Source organism: Lingula anatina, chromosome 2 (genome assembly GCF_051362555.1).
Source record: "Lingula anatina isolate TDL-2025a chromosome 2, LinAna3.0, whole genome shotgun sequence".
Taxonomy (NCBI): Eukaryota; Metazoa; Brachiopoda; class Lingulata; order Lingulida; family Lingulidae; genus Lingula; species Lingula anatina.
In genome coordinates, this window is record NC_141768.1 from 46,795,816 (window position 1) to 46,818,455 (window position 22,640).

General features: G+C 36.4%; 2 protein-coding genes across 4 annotated transcripts; both read left to right on the forward strand.

Moving 5' to 3' along the window:
* Positions 1–1,479: 1,479 nt before the first annotated feature.
* LOC106155680 (uncharacterized) lies at positions 1,480–11,791 on the forward strand. 3 transcript variants are annotated; one of them, XM_087005398.1, is made up of 8 exons: positions 1,480–1,633; positions 4,086–4,286; positions 5,537–5,687; positions 6,191–6,303; positions 7,411–7,515; positions 8,481–8,513; positions 9,359–9,481; positions 9,961–11,791. In XM_087005398.1, exons 1-8 carry the CDS (start codon positions 1,579–1,581, stop codon positions 10,011–10,013), a joined length of 834 nt encoding a protein of 277 aa, XP_086861524.1. In that variant the 5' UTR covers positions 1,480–1,578; the 3' UTR covers positions 10,014–11,791. The 3 variants fall into 3 exon arrangements, with proteins under 3 accessions (XP_086861524.1, XP_086861527.1, XP_086861525.1); XM_087005401.1 differs by lacking the exon at positions 8,481–8,513; XM_087005399.1 differs by lacking the exons at positions 8,481–8,513; positions 9,359–9,481; positions 9,961–11,791 and adding an exon at positions 7,650–7,757 and having other exon boundaries at positions 7,411–7,613.
* Positions 11,792–16,849: 5,058 nt separating this feature from the next.
* Positions 16,850–18,706, forward strand: LOC106155679 (galactosylceramide sulfotransferase-like). The gene has a single exon (XM_013530613.2). It carries the CDS (start codon positions 17,039–17,041, stop codon positions 18,038–18,040), a length of 1,002 nt encoding a protein of 333 aa, XP_013386067.2. The 5' UTR covers positions 16,850–17,038; the 3' UTR covers positions 18,041–18,706.
* Positions 18,707–22,640: the final 3,934 nt, after the last annotated feature.

A 22,640-nucleotide genomic window follows, 5' to 3' on the forward strand; every position in this document is an offset into this window, starting at 1 on the left:
CCAGATCTGGGCCAGACGTGGGCCAGATTATTGAGGCTGTCTGGGTTGTTGCTTTAAATTTTTTGATGAAAATTTGCAGAAATATTTAAAATGTGATGAACAATGATTATAAAAAAGTAATATGTGTAGGTCCCTGCATCGCAACAGTAACCCTTCCCCACACTCCCGTTTCATTTGGCCGCCCTGTTCAAAATGCATGTGCTAGTACGTGCTCAATGTCGAGCAGTTTCGTTTGCTATGGGTATTCAATAAACACAGACCAGTTTCATTTGTCAATAGCAATATAAAATCAACAGAAATTTATCAGGCATTATTTTGTCTGCGTCACGGCCCTCATATTCCCATATGATGTAGTCTGGCTGACAGCAGACGATATATTGGCTTGTAAATTTCAGTTTGCCTAATTCATTCCTCCTCTAACGCTAATGACAAATTAAGTTTTTTGTTTGTATTTATACATGCACGGTGCTTTTCTTGGAAGAGGTGCAAGCTTTCAGTTTGTTCAGCAATGTTTTTTTAAAACAAATTTAGATAAAAAATAAAAGGGGTGACCTGAAAATGATTTTTAATGTTACTCGATCCACTCTTGCTAAATACGCAGGCGTGCAAATAGGGCCTAGTCGGTTTCATGCAAAAAATATCATCAAAATTATAATCTAACTCATCATTTAAACACATCAATAAGTTGTTATATCATACATCACGTCTTATCAATCTGAAAATACATATCAATTTGGAAAAACTTGAAAAGGACCAAAAATCACTACAAACAAGATTTAAATTGACCAGTCTCATTTACTAAAGATCGTTTAATTTCATTTCTGAAAATAGGTTAGAGATTCCTCATTGCGGTTGTTGAGAAACACGCATACGTTGAAGTTGTCACGATCTTCTTAAATCGCGTTTTTCAGGTTTTATTTTCATTCATTTATTTATTTATTTATTGGTGGGCAGGGGGGAGATAGGAGACAGAAATGGCGCATATAGGCCTACTTCACTTGCGTGTCCATTGCATGTCTGGGATGTTGGAACAAGTTTACTGAAATCATTCAAAAGTAACACATGCTCAAATTTGTTTCCAAAAAAAGCGCCGATTCGGAGGGAGGGTCTTGGAGTGGTCTACTCAGTCCTCTCTTTCATACAATTTTCATCCTAAAATGAGGGGTTGGGGATGGGAGGGTCTTTGAGTGATCTACCCAATCCTCTCTTCCATACCACTTGCATCTTAAAAGTTGAAATGCGTTCTTTACTCGTATCCGAAAAAATATTAAATACCTTTTGCTGTGGGCTTTTTCTGTACTAGGCATCTACTTAAAAAAATTAAGGTATAAATTTGCATGGTATCAGTGCAACGAACAAATAAATAGAGAATCAGACTGAGAAAGATAAGTCTGACAGTACACATGATAGAACGTTAACTCATGTGTACGAACTAGGAAGTAGCTGAAAGAGAAAGATAAGTCTGACAGTACACATGATAGAACGTTAACTCGTGTGTATGAACTAGGAAGTAGCTGGCAGAGAAATTACGTACGTCATCGTCACGTGACTCGCCTAAGTTATTGCAAAACATACAAGATGGCGAACTGGGCTAAGCTTTTTGTCGTTGTCGTCTCCGCTCTAGCATATTTAGGTGAGTTGTCGAATTTGAATGTCAACAGATTTAAGAAAATTTGTTTAAACTAAGGGCGGGTACGTCAATAGATGTGAAAAATTCTCCTTCAAACTCAGCCAAATTTACAGTTATGCGGCATGTGCCGAAGTGCTTACCTGGATGCTGTAGTTGGGTGGCCGCCGCACTAGTGCTGGGACTCGGGTCTCTGAAATAGAGACCACTATATATTGATTCAGGGGTAGAAAGTGACCATAATCGGACATGCATCTTATTGCAATGTTGTATTGCCGCGTTTGTAAATGTAACCTGTTGTCAAAGAAGTTAATGAACAGTTATTTTCAATAAGATTGCCCCCCCCCCCATTTTTTAGCTCCAAGGACATATTTGTTTGCAGAATATCTTACGTATTGGTTGACAGTGTTTATCATTCATGTTAAAGAAAAGAAATAAAATTCATGCAGGTATGAGTGAGTGGACATGTACATGTAGGGTCCATGTAGGCTCCAAGCTACTGTATAAAGGGTAGGATTGCCATACATTGTTTATACAAAGTAACGGCTACGGTACCGTATATATATAAAGAAGATTTTTAAAATGACATGAACAGTTTGAAATTTATCCTTTAATTGAATTTATTCTTGTTGGATACTTAGATATAGCCTGAAATTTGTTTGTCAGATAATGAATTTTCAAAGTTTTGGGTAAATTACTTGACTTTGAATTAATTCAATCATGATTCAAGGGTTAAGAATTACGCAACTTTTTTCCTAATGAGGATCATGTGAGAAATTGCAAAATTTGGGGCGGAATGAGGTCAGAAATAATCTGACAGAATTTATCTACAAATATTTTCCTAGTGATTTTCTCAGTTGTTTTCTCTAAAGTTATGTCAGAATTATAGCCTATGGAAAATAGTAAAAATTCACCATGCTTTGCTTGTCACTTTTTTGTTTTCTAAAAGCTAGGACAAATACACAACTGATCTGCAGATTAAATACAGCCAACCCACTTGGAATGCTTATAGGGTAATTCCAGCAGGGAATCTATTCAGTGACTTTTAGAAGATTGAGCAGCAAGAATTTTAGTGGGTTGCCATATTTGATCCGCAATCTGTTAATCTGCTGATGTGAATGCATTTCATCCTTTTTGCTGAAAAGTTGGCACCATCAAAAAGCAAATTCTCACGCATGCCATATTCTAGTCTCCTAAAGCTTTTATGTCACACTTGGTAGATATCCTTGTTTTAGATGCTTTTAATCCTGGATAGCATCAGCTTACTAGAAATCATATTAATCCAGGTGTTTCAACAACTTCAACTCAACTACTAGTACTGCAGACAAATAAAACTGCCAGTATTCTTCCATTGAAATACTTAAGTTTAACATGATGCCCATGACAAGAAGCGAGACAAAAGCTTGGTTGAAGAGCAGTTGATATTTCTATGTGTAAATTTTCTGACTCACATCTATCTTTATTAGTCTTAGTAGGCAGCTGAAAACAGTCCCGCTATTTTCACCTTGGTATCCTTTACTGATCAAAAATTCCCCGTGGACTTGCCCACATTCTCTGGCCTTGGAGGATGCCAAAGCAGAGATAAGCCCCTGATCAAATGACAGGATACTAGTACAGATATTTCCTAGTTAGTGAAAATGGAACTGTGTTGTACTTACCTTGGCAAGTGTGGAATAGGGTTATAAATTTTCACGAAGTGTTATGTACCTTTGACATATACATATGGGATGAATGTCCTAAACTTATATAATTTTGAACGCTTAATTCAAGCATGGGCTCGAAATAGGACATTACGTTTTAGACTTACTTAGTGGATAACGCGATCCAAAGACACCACGGTTCGTGTCGGATGTACGTAAGGTCGCACAAAGAAAACCCAAGTCCACATAATGACCAGTTTAATGGTTTATTGGTTGACGCTCTCTAAATACATCTTCTATATGAAGTCTCCAACTATCAAGCCGTCTCGCATGGCTCTGTCGAGCGGTCACCTTCGTCTTTTATGCAATATTTCTTATCAGTGGTGGATTCTGTGCTGCATTATTAGGCAATACATACTAATTTTAATTATTCAAATTGCACACGTCCACTTAAGTTACATAATTACAGGTAAGGCCATAAAACGAGTCGATTGCACAAGCATGCTACTCTAATCAAATTAATTAAAACGTCTGGGAATTATATTTGTGAACTCTACAGAAGCCTTGAGGTGAATTTATAGTTTTCCCCCATCTTCCTGGTGCATTTGACAATTGGGCCCTTGCATTTCTGTTGACACAATCAAAATGATCATAAAAGTGACAATTATCATAATTATAGTCACTGACCAGTGAAAAATTTTATGTAAATTTCAAACCTTATTATATTTTGCTAGTTGTTATTGTTACATCACATAATGATGTTTCCTTCCAGCTTAAGTTTTCTAAAAATATTGTTTTCTCATCCTTATTTTACACAGAATATGTAGATGCCCGTGGCGGTCGTGGTGGTGGTGGTCGTGGAGGCAGTCGTTCACGAGGGAGTTCCAGATCACGGTCCAGTTCAAGTTTAAGTCGTACCAGAAGCAGCACATGGTGGAAAACAGCAGCAGCAGTGGGCACAGTGTATGGCCTGTCACGGTACCAAAGACGAAGAAGATACAAGATGGACCCAGACAGAGGTACAGATACTATAAATTAATTAATTGATTAAGTCGGGATGGGATCAGGGAAGGTGGGGCAAGTTGGGGGGGGGGGGGGGGGGGGACCTGACTTAACCAAAACACCTGCCAGATGATAGGTGGTAATACCTATCACAGCCCTCATTTTCCTGATGAAGTCTGACTGGTCAGCAGACAGAATATTGGCTGCGTTCCTCTTTAATTTAAACTGCAGCACATGGTGTGGTATCTGGTGAGAGAGCACTGAGTGGGCTGGTTAGTGTTTTGTTCTTTAAATATAACTGACAACCAGAGTGCTAGACCTGATATCTAATTAACTGCCAACAGGACTTCAAATAGATGCATCTGCATAGCTTCTTTTTATAGAAGATTATTGTAGAGGCACAGAAATAGTTATTTTTTTGCATTAATGTAAACAGTATTGTAGTGTGGTAGTTCTCTTAAATACTCTTGTGCTCAGTGCCTTCCCAACCAGGGTGCCAGATTGTGCAATACGCAGTCATGTGGCGGAAAGCAAAAATATAAAGTCTATTTGCAGCAAAAGTTCTATTTTACAAAGGTGAATAAAACATAAGTAACTTTATTTGAAATAGGAAGGAAACATAAATAAAACACACACGTTAAAAAGGATGTATTTAAAAAAAAAAAACTGAGATATGAATCATACAATTCAACTGTGAGTGGTATAAGACAAAAATCAATAGAACCCAGCCGCGGTGTGACAAGTATGTTAGTAATGGGAGAGCCAATATGTGCTGTTATGGCTGTCAGCATGAAAGGAAATTGTATTGATCGTTTTGTCATCTGGCTGGGCATCATTTGCTGCCATTTGAACACTGCTGAGTTGGTAGTACCAGAGAGAGAGAGAGAGAGAAGGTGGAAAGGAAAAAATCAAAAGAGTCTTCTGATTGACTCATAATATAGAAACATGGCTTAAATATTATGCAATTGAATATTTATTGGTGCAGGTTTGTTGGACATTTATTTTTGAACTTTTATATCTGAAATAGGACATCAGTAAGTGAGAGGCTTTTGGTGCTCAAAACAAAGATAATGATGTTTTAAAACTCTCATTGTAGGTTGTTAGTCCTTTTGTGTTTACCACTAATGATAGAAGAAACAATTTTATTGTGTGTGTGTACATAGGCCAAGCAAGTAAATACCATAAGGTTTGCATTCATAACACACCACTAATGAACTTTTGAATTAAGCTCAATATCCTAACAGTATTTTTCGCTGTATGCTTTCAGAGCCCACACGTTGTTATAACAGCGCTAGGAGGTTCCAGGAAAATGGATCACTTTTTAACGAGTTTATCTGCCCCGAGTGGGACCAGCCTGATGAGCTGGAGTATTGCTGTGGACCAGAGCTGCAGCAGTACTGTTGTGGCTTCTGGGATGAGTAAGTAGATCAGGGGATATACAATGTATGTATACTTAAGGGATTAAGTTGATTTTGAAACTAATAATTGAAATTTATCTTTGTACCAATTGTCAGTGAGTCCACTTCATCTTTCAAAGTTAGTCCCTCTTTTTTTTTTTCTAAAAAGTTTGGTTTTTTGTAATGTTCTCCTAAGAGTTTATTACAAAGTGTAGCTATCTATGGAGGTCACATGATGTGATGGCAAGCACAAATTCTAGAATAATTGTGCGGACTCCTGTTTTGGTGGTAAAATAGAATTATTATATATCCATGAGTTGTTAATGCTGTATTTATCGTGAAATATGGCTATCATATGAACAGTTGTTATCTCTTTAATGTATATTTCATCATACAAGTTGATGAATGCTGCTTACTGAAACCTAAATGTAACATTTGTAAAGAGGAAGGACATAAAAAAGGATGATTGATTTTTTTTCTGTCAATAAAAATACTTCAGTACCAAAATTGACATTATATTTCAGTGGTGGTCGAGTGGCAGGTGTTGTAATAGGAATATTGATTGCTGTAACTCTCGTCATTGGATGCATTGCTTGCTGTTGTTGTCAGGCAAGGAAGAGGAGAGCTTCATGTAAATGTAAGTCCAGAAATGAAACTACTGGTGCCCTTGTGTAAAAATATAAATATCATAATAAAAATGACTGTGTAGGCTATAGGTAAAATTCTTCTGTAAAAAGAATGGAAGTTTAAAATATAGAATGTCTCATGCATCTTATTTATTAAATATAGAATGTCTCATGCATCTTATTAAATTCGGAATTTTCATGTCAGATTTAATTTTTAATGCCCCTCCCCCTCCAAAAAAAATGTTGAGGTACATATTTATCTGAGACTACAAATGCCACTCATATAGTTTTACATGGATGATAGAGAAAAAGTAATGCATAATTGCAACATAGTACCAAATACCTGGCATATGTGACCTGGTAGCTATGTGTAAGCACACAAACTATCCATAATGCCTTGATATTTAGGAATGGTGCAGGAAGTGAAGGGAGGGTAGCTAATTATAGCTATGGGTCTGTGATGCTGTTGTATTTGAAAATAAGTAGACAGTAGGGTGATTTATTTTTCAAACTTCAGTAAAACATTTTCTTACATTAGAAACGGTTTTCATGTGCTGTATTTTTTTGCTTCATAATGTGTCATTATACTTGTAAAAATTGAGGTTCTCCAGGCCCATTGATGCTAATGTTTTTTTAAAGGTTTTTAAAGGTTTTTTAAGGTCAACAAGGTTGATATTCAAGGTCTTCCCTTCACACACACATGTTCAGTAGCACACACACACGCATGTTCAGTAGCACACACACACACGCATGTTCAGTAGCACACACACACACGCATGTTCAGTAGCACACACACACACACCTACTTGAATCTTACATTAATGAGATTTTTAAAATCACTTAAAAAGATATTCAAGAAAGATTTCATATTTGATAGATCATTTAACCATGTATTCTGTTGATTCCATATATACATTAACACCATATCTGTCAAATAGATAAAACATTGTATTGATGTTTTTGACCTTCCCTTGCACTGTTCACGTCAAGCAAATTACGTGGGCTGCAAACGGCTTAATTTCTTCTGGTGTGTATCAGGTCAATAACCAGACGTGACAGCTTGACGGATTGCAGTGTAATTTGTCAAACTAAACTTAAAGCTGTGTTAATCATTTCAGCAACCACCACAGGAACTACAGAAATGACAAGTTATCCCAGTAGTGTACCAACCTATCAACCTCAGATGGCTCAGCCTCCCCCAGCATATCCTCTGAATCCTACAGGTAAGCGTTGTCCTTCCCACAGGTGTGTTGTTCTACAGGTAACTGTTGTCCTTCCCACAGGTGTGTTGTTCTACAGGTATGTGTTGTCCTTCCCACAGGTGTGTTATCCTACTTACCTGTAGGATAACACACAGGTGTGTGTTGTCCTACAGGTAAGTGTTGTCCTTCCCACAGGTGTGCATTATCCTACATGTATGTGTTATCCTTCCTTAAGACATGTTTTCTAACAGGAACGGTGAGTATAGTATTGCTAAATGTTTATACTAGTGTTTAGCGATACAATAAACCTGAAAAGGAATATGTGAATAGATGTTTTGATGTTGGGCCATTTCATAGCATAGCCTTCACTATAACAAAATTTTAAAAGCATTGTCTTTTTGTCCCTTCTGTGCAAAACAGTTCAGTACTAGGAGGCTAAAATCAAGCACAGTTCTGAAAACTTTCAATTAACACATAGATAATTTTAATGCCAAGACGTGGCATGAAATTTCCTTCAAACTGTAGAAAATTCCAAACTTAATTCAGAAAATGCAGTTGGTATGAGTGCTTTGATTTGAATGGAAAATGTGATGTTTACATTGGGTATGAAGTGTAAAGCACAGAGTACATGATTGAAGTATGTTGCAGTGTAGTATTTCTGTAGTACACTATTTGACCCCATTCCCACAGATTTTAGATCGATCTATCCCTGTGGGGAGTCTCACTAGATTACTGTCAGCTTGGCCAGCTTAAGCATCTGCCCCGCCTACTAAAAGCTGTAAGGGGGTAATTAACTACCTTTAATTTAGCGTGAATCCCCAGGAAGTTAGGTCGTTCTAGATGGATCGATCTAAATCTATGGGAATGCAGTCTTTGACTTGGTGTACTGTGACTGCACCTGGTAATGTGTGTACATATGGGTAGTAGTAGCATTGGTTTAATATGGTGCTTAAACCAACACTGAATTCCAATTCAACTTATTTTAGATGAAACCAGCCAACCGCTTATGAGCAGCTCAGGTAAAATGGGCACCCTTATTTGTGGGTTATTGATACAGACCAAGATTATTCTTTCAAAAAGTGGTTGAGGCCGTAATTTGGTTGCATGGTTGAGTATTAACTGTTACTCAGTAAATATAATGAAATGGTATACAAACTATCTTCCAAAAGTCTTGCTATGGTGAAACTCAGTTATTTGTCTTTTCAGTTGTATAGTTTTCTCTTGGTGAAAGGGGACTATTGTTGAAAACATAGTAGATTATTTGAAGCTTGCATGATTCAACACACTCAAACACACACTAAGTTGCTCTAATCCCCAAACTTTCCTCCACTCTGTGTTGCCCAGTAATTATTGTAAAAGCCTTTTTTGTCTGCTTAGCCGAGCCATACCTGGTCTAAATTAATCATAAGCTATTAACGCTGATAACTTGGGCGACATATCTCTGTGTTGCCACCACTGTCCTCCAAGAAACCCTGGGGAATAGTTATTTTGCTTTTTGCATGCTTTTCTGATGAGTCAGACAAATGTATCAACAGATGTATGATGAAGTATTCCATTTGAATTTGTGTAAGTGCTCTGTGTTATATTGGCATTGTCACTTCTGCAAGATGTGCCTGATCAGCTGTAAATTGCTGTCTTGTTTGTTGTATTATTTAAGCATTACCTGATTTGGTTATCTTTCTACTGTAGGCCTTGATGAAATGTAGAATGAAAAGTAATAAGCATCTTCACAGTGAATGTGGGGATATTCTGACAACTGTTCCTGGATTTCCTATTTTTTTTTTCTTGTAAAGTAATTTATTTGGAATATTTTCCAGATGTTTCTCCATATTTATATTATCACAGGTGAAATGTTTCATTTCAGGTGAAAAGGATGCCTCTGGTCCAGGCTTCTCCCCCTATCCACCCACTGACCAACCTGGTTACCCCCCTCAGCCATACCCCCCACAGCCTTATCCACCTCCTGCAGGGTTTAACACAGGAGACAGTAAGTTCTTCAGTTTTATCAACATTATAAGGGCTTGTAAAGATCTGTGGCTATAGAAATGAAAAATATATGACTGGTTTATGTACTGTATGTTTGAGTAATGGGCAAAACATTATTTGGCTAAAATAAAAAAGTATCCCTTTAATGACTTTAGAAAACCTTCATTATTTATTAATCAAGATTATGAATGCCTTGGGGCTGCATTTTTGTACTCAAGTGATTATCTTATATTCAAGATGGCTGCACTGAAATGCTTTGTTAATCAGAGGAATTTGCCAGGCTTCTGATCTGCACTTTAGTCTAAAGCAGTGAATGTAGCATTGAAATGGCACTGCCTCTGTTATGAAATGGACATTATTGAAATGGAATCTAAACATGTATATATCTGCATAGTAAAGATTAAACTGAAATTATATATATGTATTATTTATAATCTTGCAAAACCATATCTTCAGGTAAATTAAATGTTTTTATTTTAGATCCTCCCTACCCAGTGGCTCCCCCACCCCCATATGATAACTACAAGCAGTAGACCTGTGATGAATGCAGTGCATGAAGCAGCCAGAAGAGGGCAGCACTGCACTAAGTCTACAAGACATGCATAGCATACCATGTGTGAGATGAAGAAACATATGCCTTTCCGTGATGTTTTTTTTTTTTTCAATGACAATAAATCAGAACTTTTATTTGCATAATTTTTAACAAATTATTAAAGACTACCTCTTGCGGAGGTAAGGATAAAAGGCCCGTATTGACCCTGTAGATATATCTTCAGTTCTGTTTCTGTGCTTGTAGTTTTCCACAGATTTTTCACGGCTGTACATTTGTACTCCCATCATTAATGATAAGACAAGAAAATCTGTTTTATGGTACTTAATGTTGTTGCAAAGAATTGAAGCTACCAAATTTCTTCACTATGAAGTAAATAAGGTGGCACTATATATATATAAATATATATATATATATATATATATGCGGATTATTTGTAAAGAGGGTTATTATAACTTTAAATAATCATTGAAAAATTTTATACTAAAATAAATGAAAAAGAACATTGTAGAACAAAAATTTATTGTGTTTAAATCAAATATTTCAGGAAAGAAGTAGAATTAAAGATGAAACAGCAAAAGAGCAAAACATATTCTTGATAATGTGAGGTTTTGTATTTTTGCTACATCAGTGTTAAATTCTTGTATGTAGTGGACACTTGTACGTACATATTTAAGTTCCTGGTGTATGATGTGAAAGTCTTTAAACTTTGTTGTGATGACAAGGAATTATGCTAAAAAACTGGAATCTGATTATATGAAAAGTTTTTTCTGAATTAACACTTGTATAATGTAATATTATAATCATAGTTTGGTCAAATTTAACAACAAAATGGGTTTTATCGAGGTGTACTTTTCCATGTTGCAGTTACTATGGTAACCCAAGCTTTTATGATATACTTCTTCAAGTATAGTCACATGTAATATTTCCACAAGACAACCCTATGGAGTATTCAACCCGAATCAAGTTTTCATTTACTAAAAATGTTTGAATTATTTTTTATAATGTTTACACTGTTGTGTCTGATCCTCTCTCTGTCTGACTTTTAGAAGATTTTGAAGCTGTTTAAAACCTAACCATTTTTCCAGAAATGAATTTTATGTGCGTCTTTTGTATTTTCTATTGATATTTTGTGTGTTGAATGTTTGTTTTATTGTGATAACTGATTTGTAATGTGCAAGGAATGAAGACGCTGCTGTATTTAAACACTTGCTTTCTATATATTGAGAATTAGATGCCAATTGTGTTATATTGATATACAGATTTTAGGATAATCACGATATAGGGAAGAACAAAATAAGCTATAACAGTACATAACTATTACAGTTATTATTTTAGTCCTTTTTATGTTTAATTTCATTAGTGTGTTTCAATGAAAGTATCTCATCCAAGATTTTTGAAAATACAGAAATACTGGTATGATATGCAAGGTTATGGCCAAAACTTACTTACTGAAGTATTTACTTAGTAATTGTTTTACATCTGGCAAAGAATCAGTGCTCTGTAGGTATTCTTTATATATTCTGTATGTGTGATACATTCATGATGTAATATATATACATACATGTGATGTGTATTTTTACATGATGTTTCTTAAATGGAGATGATTGATGAAGACAGTTTTTATGCTGAATTCTTATACAAAGTATAAGAAAAGTATCTCACTTTTTCATTCATTTCTACGTAAAATATTTTTTCTTTTACATGAAGTAGAAGACCTGTAAACTTCAGCATGAATCAATAAATTTTTTATCTAGTGCATTCTTTAAGTTTTGAAGGATATGTGTACATTTCTGTCAAATATTGTGGCATTTAACTATAACACCTTTCCCAGTTCATTCCTCACTGAAATCGGCATGCACCTTTGTAAATGTAATATCCCATGTGTGATTTTATTAATTGATGATTCACTGAATTCACTGAAGTTATGTTGATTACAGACAAACAAACGGGTGAAAACATAATCTCCTTGGCGGAGGTAAAAACTTGTCCATGGATGTAGGCATGCATTGCACCTTGGGATACAAGCCTGTCTTCGAGTTTGAAATTTCTATTTTTTAACTATATATATAGAATAAATTAAAAATGTAGGGTGATACAGGGTCTCCCTGTCTGCAGCCTCTGCCAATTTTAAAGAAATTAGAGAAAATACCATTTTGTATTACACATAATTCAGGATCATTGTATAGAACATTTATCCATTTTTTAAAGTCATCACCAAAATTAAAAAACGAGAGAGTTTTTTTCATAAAATCCCAAGATATGCTATCAAATGCTTTAAGGAAATCTACTGAGAGTATCATTCCTGGGATTTTTTTATCTTTTGTAATTTGCAAAACATCATAAACAATTCTAGTATTCTCACCAATGAACCGTCCTTTCAAAAATCCCGTTAAAAGCAAATGTAAAACTTTTTTTAATCTATTTGAAATACAAGCAGAGAGGATTTTATAGGAGATGTTTAAGAGAGATATCGGCCTCCAATTTTCTAAGAATTCCCGTGGTTTATCCCCTTTGGGTAAAATTGAAATAACCCCTTGTTTCTGGGTAATGGACAAGTGACCTTTAGCAAACCCATTATTATATGATCGCACAAGAAACGTTCCTATATCATTCCAGAAAAATTTAAAAAATTCGACAGAAAAACCGTCGGGGCCAGGTGATTTATTGTTCTTCATACTTTTTAAGGCTATTAGAGCTTCCTGATAAGTAATTGTTCCCTCTAATTGCCTAGCCGTATTGTCATCTAATATGTTTATTTTGTCTTTATCGATTATATTATTCCAATCAAAAATTTCAGAGCAGTTATCTTGTTTCGAGTAAAGATGGTTATAGAAATCTCTTATTTCTTTCAAAATTTCTGCTTGATCGGTAATAATACGGCCTGTCTCCCTTATAATTTTCTTTACAGTTTTATTTACAAAATTTCTTTTTTCCAGGGATAAAAAATATTTAGTTGGTTTTTCCCCTTCCTCTGACCATTTTACTTTGGTTCTTATATAGACCCCTCTAATATGTTCATGTCTCATTTCTTCTTCCTCTAGTTTCAGAGTCTGGAGCTGGTTTTCTAAATTCGATGTGGGGTTATCTGTATACATGGAATATAATTTCTTAATTTTTTCAGCCAGGGTCTTCATTCTTATATTTTTCTCCTTTTTCTTTGCCGAACTGTAGGCAATTGTATAGCCTCTAACCTGTAATAATATCTGTTCAAAAATGCTTGCTCATCCACAAGAAAGTCCAGATCATTGTCACTAATTTTACATAACTCTGCTTTGTTATATGTACTGGCACAATATTGATATTTTAGATCCTCTATTATTTTCTTTACTCCTCTTATATACTCAAAATCTTTTAGAAGGCTGTTATTCATTTTCCAGAAACCTTTCCCTTTTTTCTGCTCAGAGAGAGTAAGTTTCAGGTGTATCATTGCGTGGTCTGTTCGGTATCCATAAGTTCAATTTCGGTAATCAAATAATTTCCATCTTTTCCGAACAACGTTCTCATTATTTTAAATTCAAAGTTATTGTTGAAAAGGATTGCTGTACCTCTTGAATTTGATTTGCCAGGGCTCAGAAGGGTTTTATATCCCCACAAGGAATGTACTTGTGATTTGTCCCTCTCTGTAAAGTGGGTATCTTGGATACAATATATTGAGTGGCCAACTCGTATAATCACCAGTTGTGTTGTATTCTACTCGACAAATAGAGGAGTGTTAATCTGACTGCATTTAGCGAGATATACATCGATCCACGTAGAACGATAATTTAAATGATATAAAATTCTTATTTTATTAACATAGAGCAACAGCCTGGGATCATAAATGTGATCTTTTTAAAGTGCATTTATTATGCGTTTATTTGTTGAAAGGAAGAGCACATGATGCTGGTAGCTTTATATTACCGTTAAGTTGAACAATAGATAAATTATTCAACAAGAATCATGTTCTTCGGTTCAGATGCTTATTTATAGTAACATTTCATTTTTAAATCTTCCGGTGCAAAATTAGCAGGAGTGCCTGTACCAGTACGCACACTGTAGAAACCACCGAATTGGAAGAACCTGGCCCGCAAGGTATTTAAGACTGGGTTCCCATGCATAGATCGATCCAATAGGATCGGTCTAACTCCACGGGGATTCACGCTAAATTGCTATCAACTTTAGCGGCTTGACAGATATTTAAGCCGCTTAAGTTGATGGCAATTTGGTGAGAATCCCCGTGGAGATAGATCGATCCAAAGTTAGTACTATATCTCTGGGAATTGGTCTCTAAAATCCCTCAATAAATACCTTTTATGAAAATAAACAGAGTTCAGTGTCACTGTGCCTCCAGGTCAGGTACACTTGACGTTTGTGTCAGAGGTGTAGAGGAGACCAAGAGCACCCTTTCCCTCTATCCTGACCCGTCTAAGGTTGCCACATTTTCCTATTATTCGCAGAGCTTGGCGAAATACACGAAGTTCTTCAAAGAATTCTTGTCCTTGTTGGTTTAGAGTTGCTTTAAATTTCGACAGAAAATGGTGATACAGATAATAGTCTGCTTTGCTCCACTTTTTTATGTTGTATTTGAAACGATGAGTTTGCCACTACCTTTGGGTATAACATATACGGCTTAACATTAATGGGCTAGTACAACACATAGTCCAGCATAAAAGACGCCTCAAGAAAATCAAACTTTCGTCAAAATACTCCATAACGATCACAAAATCAAACTTGGAATCAAGATAATCAACGTAATGTTGAATGGCAGTTTCATTATTCCTCAAATCATCTCTCTCTGCTGGAAACGTGGCGATTCCAGTATGTTTGTGGGGCTCTGAGAAATTCGTCGATTGGGACGTGGAATTTATTCCACAAGGAGAATCCGTTGTAAGCACTCTTGAACTGAGAATAAGGTTCTTGGACAATTCCGACATAAAACGAATCTGACGGCATCATACTACTGACGACTGTGTTACGGAGTTATCTCACAAACCGATCGTTATTTATGGAAATGTTTTCTGTAGTTGAAAAACGCATCAACAGAAAGCAAGGGTGCTTCAGCTCAATGACAACCCTACCTGTTATCGACAAAGTGATTTAACAATTTCATTAGAGATTAATGAGCCCATGATATAATATTTACATTGATACAGTAACAGCAGGGCTTCATAACCACACAGGCCTGCACGCCTATATTAAAAACTCCTATATATTAGTTTGATATCGGATACAATGCGTGGTTTAACCTGTTATTTGTTGTTGTCAATTTTTGCATTGATAGGCTTCTGCCTCATAAGCCTACGATTACGCAGTTACAACTTTAGAGTAAACCCTCAAGGTAAGACGTAGTTTTTAACTTACCGCCTTTCTGTTTTCATACGTGTATTTCAGTGTTCATCTTAAGAGTAACATGATTTTTCGTGACATACGACCGCATGCTCAGGGCTTTTTACAAGAAACAATTTTGATAGGGTTATATATCCCGAGATTTACCATTATACATGTAATTTTGGTTTTTTTTCTTTCATTTTTATAGAGTTTAGCAAGTGATGCAAATCACTATATCGATAACAGGTAGGGTTGTCCTTGAGCTGAGGTACCCTTGCTTTCTTTTGATGCGTTTTTCAACTAGAAAAACGATAACGATCGGTTTGTGGGATAACTCCGTAAATTGTGCAGGTAAAATCACCAAATTGGGCTACATATTGCAAAAGGTATTAAAAACAACCTGCACCAATAATTTAATGTTAGGCGGTCTTCTTTACATAGGTACATTAAAATTATCAACACTATTTTCTCAATATTATAACAACCAATTTTGTAACTATATCTGATTATTTTAAGTCGACTGTAGACTGGTTTTTGCGAACAGGGTATATAAACTAAAACGAATTACACCCAAACCCAATATAGAGGTGCAGTTCACATGCTGAAGTGTCAAAAAATAAAATTGAATGAATTCAAAGTTGTATTAAATTTTTTTAAACATATATAATATGTCTATAGAACAAAAAATCCACGACTGTCTCAATTTAAATTCAAATTTTAATTTTTACCATGCCTTTTACATAACGCAAAGAGACGTAAATACATGTAACGTATGTTCCAGGTCATTAATTTTAATTTTTATACCACGTTCCGATATAGTCAGGACGTTTAAAATTATATGTATGTTCCCTAGAAAAATGGTTACAATGTGTCATTTTGTTTAAGTACTTGGTGCAAAAGAAAACAATATTTTCTTTTGCTGACCGAAAAAATATATTGAGATTCCACGATTGTTTGACATTTCTTATATTATAATATTTGGAGCACGAGGGGAAAAATAATTTATTTAATGCTTATTTTGCTGTCGGTAGGGTGTATTTTCCCCGTTTTTTTTTTAATATTCAGTGACAAGCAAACTAAAGCAGCCCAAAGACAATTAATTGCTCTATGTAGAAGATAATTATAATTTTACAGAATTATACTTGTAGGAGATAAATCAAAGAACAAAATCCAGTGATGATTGAATTTTCAAAGTGAGTCTAAAACGGTTCATAGTTGAACGTTTTGCAATTGTGACAGTAACGTATGTTCCTTTTTGGGGATAGATGTTGAATTATTTTTTATTAATCATGTGTCCAGGAGAGTGAAACTTTGATATAAACGTTGATATAAACGTGGGACCTTAAAATAATCAGATATAGTTTGCAATCTGTGCACTAAATGTTTTTAAGAGCGTGCCTGTGACATCAATTGCACCTCTATATTGGGTTTGGGTGATTAATGAATACCATTAAGGGGTTTAATAAAGCTCAAATTGAATTTTTGATGCATTTTCTTTTATTTCCCCTCTCTCTCTCTCTCTGCGTTTGTGTGCGTTAAAGAGTGGATAAGTGTTTGTGCGCGTGCGCCCGCATTTCGTGTATCCACGCCTAAACGCAAACGTTACATGTTTTTGTCATACTTACAGATGGATATTCCAGACGTTTCTTGCAGACAAGAAATAAGGCACTCACAATCCACTTATCAAGAGCGACAGATATGTGGCCTAACATTACACAGGGCAGATACTCTAATCCTCGGCCATTTCCTCTGCGGTATAAGGAGCCGACGAACATCACGACGTGCAAGCCCCAAAGGCATGTCGTCTATCTGAAAGTTGCCAAATGTTTCTCCACCACCTCCTATAGTATCATGAAACATGCTGCGTTCAAATACCGTCTAAACATCCTTAAACCGAAAGCCAAAGATCATTTTTATCCGGAAGATCCGCTCCGTCCGAGGCGGATCACCAAGGAAGATGCCGTCTACAAACCCGGAAAGACGTACGATATGATTGTCGATCACATGGTATTTGACTACGACGTCGTCAGTAGTATGATGCCGTCAGATTCGTTTTATGTCGGGGCAGTCCGAGAACCTTTTTCTCAGTTCAAGAGTGCCTATAACGCATTCTCCTTGTGGAATAAATTCCACGTCCCAATCGACGAATTTCTCAGAGCCCCACAAACACACTGGAATCGCCACGTACGGGTTAAAGATCTGACGGCCTTCGCTAGAAACAGCATGATGTTCGAGTTTGGGTTTCCAGAAGAGAGAGATGATTTGAGGAATAATGAAACTGCCATTCAACATTACGTTGATTATCTTGATTCCAAGTTTGATTTTGTGATCGTTACGGAGTATTTTGACGAAAGTTTGATTTACTTGAGGCGACTTTTATGCTGGAAAATGGAATATGTGTTGTACTTGCCCTTGCATGTTAAGCAGTATATGTTTGACCCAAAGGTAGTTGCAAACTCATCGTTTCAATTACAACATAAAAAGTGGAGCAAAGCAGACTATTATCTGTATCACCATTTTCTGTCGAAATTCAAAGCAACTCTAAACCAACAAGGACAAGATTTCTTTGAAGAACTTCGTGTATTTCGCCAAGCTCTTGGAATGATAAGAATATGTGGCGACCTTAGACGGGTCAGGATAGAGGGAAAGGGTGCCCTTGGTCTCCTCTACACCTCTGACACAAACATCAAGTGTATCTGACCTGGAGGCACAGTGACACTGAACTCCGTTTATTTTTATAAGAGGTATTCATTTAGGGATTATAGAGACCAATTCCCAGAGATATCGTACGAACATTGGATCGATCTATCTCCATGGGGATTCTCACTAAGTTGCGATCAACTTAAGCAGCTTAAATGTCTGTCACCTCTACTAAAACCGGGAAATTAACTACCAGAGGCCGAGCATGCATGAAAGTTAATTACCCCCCTAGCTGATTCGGCGTGACAGACATTTTAGCCGCTAAAGTTGATAGCAATTAAGCGTGAATCCCCGTGGAACTAGACCGATCCCGTTGGAGCTATGTGGGCATGGGAACCCAGTCTTAAATACATTGCGGGACAGCTTCTTCCAAGTCGGTGGTTTCTACAGTGTGCGTACTGGTACAGGCACTCCTGCTAATTTTGCACCGGAAGCTACGAAGCATCTGAATTGGATCTCTTACATGTAGTTCTTGTCGAATAATTTATCTATTATTCAACTCACCGATTATATAAAGCTACCAGCAACACGCGCTCTTCTTTTTAACAAGAAAATGCAGAAAAAATGTACTTCCGGATAAATGTGTGTGTGTGTGTGTGTGTGTGTGTGTGTGTGTGTCCACGATACTGGGTCAATTGTCAATTGTTGCAAATAGACGAAGGGGAAACTGAATATTTATCTTTATGTCTACTACTATAACACACAGAAAGGTTATGTATGTCTTTTAAAGATACATACAAAGTCAATTTTTTGTCACAAAAACTAACCAAATGCCAGCATATACACTATAGCTAATAAGTCCCCGGTCACTTTAATAGCACACGCTGTCTACATCAGACGCGCTAATGCGCACGTCCCCGACAGTGTTAATGATAGGGGGATTACGATGGACAGCGCATGTTGCTCACAGCAGTAGGCACTGCCGCCGAAGTTAAACCGGTAATTAAGTCTTTAACTTGACTAAACATGTTTTGCTTTGTAACTTGCGTCCTTCAGTCTTGCTGTTGCGGAAGCGCCGGCGGGACATATCTCCACCTTGCCGATATTTATCCCGACTCTCGACTTTAAAAGTATTATTGGTTTTGATTTTATCAAAGTCTTATTATATCAGAAAACCTGCATATTTTCATACGTTAAGAGAATTATAGAAACTGTAGAAAAAGCTACTCGTACATCAATCAGGGATAAAAAACAACACCTTGCAGCACTATTACCTATTATTCATCACCAGAAGTTACTGTTTCACTTTTTTCTCCCAAATTACAAAGTCTGATGACAACTGAAAGCCTTTAGCCATACCTCAGGGCAGTGGTAGATAGTCTGGATTTGATTAAATGTAATAAAAGTATATTTTGAAGAATTTTCCTAGCCTTCGGCAATTTCCGCAAAGCTTCGGCATGCGCGGCAATACAGAGCTGTCGATATCTATATGCGTGAACAATAGAATTGGTGGAACAACGGTTAACGGCGTTGAGTCGTCCGCAATCTACCCGACGGGAGTTCGTGTCCCTGGTGGTACTTTTGGAGATTTTGAAATTGTCATTATTATAAATATCTATTATTATATAAAACAGTCGTGGCTAATTGTTTTTGCAACGGAAAGCACAGTAGGAAGGTTTGTTGTTATTGTTAAAGTTATTATTACTGGGGACATAAATTAGTATGCTAATCTCTTATCATGGTATAATGATTGATACGATGGGTATCAAATAGTTTTCCTTTGATATAAACAACAAAAGAGCGGTCTTCCAAATATCTTTGCTGAATGTTTATAACGTAGGTACTATTATGCGCAAAAATATTGATACATGACGCAAACGAAATTTTCTAATTTTGGTAATATCAATTTTAATTAAAATTAAATTTAATTGAAATTAAAATTAAAATTTGTCTAAACGTGCATATTACCATTCACCTTGTTAAAAGGGTTCGCAACACTACATTCTAATACATTTTACCAATTTTCATGTTTGCTAGTTTATTTTGATTTGAGAGAAAGCGAGAGAAGACCCTCTACTAGGGCCGCAAATTAATTATGAGTATTTTTCTTCAGTGCAAGAGACTGTGTAATGAAAAATCAATCTGTAACTCTGGTATAGGGTGGCCTTGTGTGTGTAATAATATACAAGTAGGGGCAGGGGTACAGTTTTGTAGTACAAATAGTCATTTTATACATCTTATTGATCTCATCGTCGGGTCATTGTTTACAATAGCGCTTTGTCGCTGTGCGTACCTTTTTGCATTTGAGTTAGACTCAGTCAGTAACAGCTGGTGATTTTGTCTTTTTTGCGTTTCATTGACAATATTTTGGCCACCTAAGTAGGGAAATGTGGCTCTTTGTTTTGAAATGACATTTCCATTGTTCCTTTGAACATGCAAAAGTCAACACACTTACGTCAACATACTTACTTTGTAATACCACCCCAGGGGAAGAAACAAAAGCCTCATAAGGTGTCGTCATTCACACTTTAAAAGGTGTTAATTTCATGCTTCTATTGTTTGCCCATGAATCATTATGACAAATTGCCAGATCACTCGCGCTTCATTCAATTCTCCATATCTGCCCTGCAGCCTGGGATGAGTGATACTTGACTGACCTTTGTTTACATCTGGAGATTTTCTTTATAATTCGATCAGTGTGCATAAATTATGATATTTTCCATCAGGAAAAATACGTGATAATGTTACGATTCTTATTTTACGGATACATAATTACAAAAATTAATTCCTGATTTAATACCCCCTATTTCAGCGCCTATTCCTGGCTGCGTTAATTATGGGGGGTTGGAAAGTAATCCGTTAGAACGCAGGAGTGATGATTGCTACTCTTACCAACGGTGCATCACCGATCAACTAATCTCAGCCACCTGAAGCAGAATCACCAACAAAATACAAATTGGACTACATCTGCCTTCTTGTTGAGACATCTTATGTAAAAAAGGCGATAACGGTCAAAACATACGTGCTTCGTGGTTTATTAAATGTTCATCGTATTTTTTCGTTCGTTATTCTTATGAGTTAAGCAGCTTCACCTCCGTGACACCCTTTTTATTTATTTAAACCATTGTTAGATAAACCATGGGTTTCACTCCAGATTTCACGATCGAGCAGCTGATCATGTGGAGACTGTAGCATGCTATAGTAAACTACCCCAAATATATATACAACACCTCCAGGGTTTCACGATCGAGCAAGTGATCATGAGGAGAGAGTGTAGCAGAGAACTTCATTAATGGTCGTCATAATTGGTGGTTGCCTTGGGAAAATGAGTTACATGATTACATAATACAGATACATAATAACATAAGATTAATACTAAAATTTTCCCTGATACAAAAACCCCTATTTGAGCGCTTATTCCTGACTGCGTTAATTACGGGTGATTAGAAAGTAATCTATGAGGACGCAGGAGCGATGATCGCTACTCTTACCAACGGTAAATCACCGATTTACTTGACTCCGCTACTTCGAGCAAAATCACACACCACCAAAAGACAAATTAGACCACGTTCGTCCTCTTATTAAAACAAAGAATGTAAAAATGTGATGTCGGTCAAAGAAGAGACCTAGACTACGTGCTTCATGGTTTATTAGATAGGCCTATTCATTGGATTTTTTTATTTCATTATTATAGCTTCACCTCGCGAGACCCTTTTTTATATATTTAAAACACAGCACCCCACTGGTTTCGCGATCATGAAGAAAGGGAGTGTAGCAAAGAACCTCATTAATGGTCGTAATAATAGGTGGTTGCATTGTAGGCCTAACCTTGTTCATTTTAGTCGACAGACTAAGCTAGAAGAAAGAAAAGATCATTATCGCCTCTCTTTACTTAGGAACAATAAGGATGGCTAGTGGCAGCATTTATAAGTTCTTTTATTTAGAAACTTTCCGATCCTTTGTCTGGGACTGCGTCCGAGAAACGGCGATAACGACAGAGACGTCCTCGAACATTTTGGACTCAGTGCAAATAAAAAAAAAATCCGTTAAGAAGTAGCCTTTAAATGTCCTGGCAAATAATTTTGCGATGGCTCAGAGAGTTCTAGAATGAATGACAAGCAACGACATTAGGGTTAATAATAGACTAAAAACTATCAGAGTGTAGTCCTGTCTTACTTCATTTCTAAGGCCATCTTGTGATACGAGTCATGCTACACTACAAAAGAGGGGGTAGCAGTGGATGATTTAATACAGGGATACCATCGATAGTATATCAATAGAAAATCGCAATCCTCAAATGTTTTTTAATTCATTAAATATAAACGGTCTTTTCTCGTACAATGGGTCTGGTATAGTTGTATTGGCCTATCAGTTGGAAACACGTGGTTCGTCTACAATTGCAAATGGCGGAGGTGCCGTGGTAGTTATTGTCGTAAAATTAGCTGGATACGTTGCACGTGAGAAAATCATTCATTAAATTTAGTTTTCGAGCGTCAGCTTAATCTGGTAAAATGCGAGACGAAAAAAATGATAGATAGAGCCTTATGACCCACTGTAGAATGATGCCGAATAATACATCAACGACGTAGTTTATCGGCAGATAAACGTGTTTCCATTCTCGGCTGACTGAGGAAAGGTTTGAGAGAGCATTTAAAGAAGA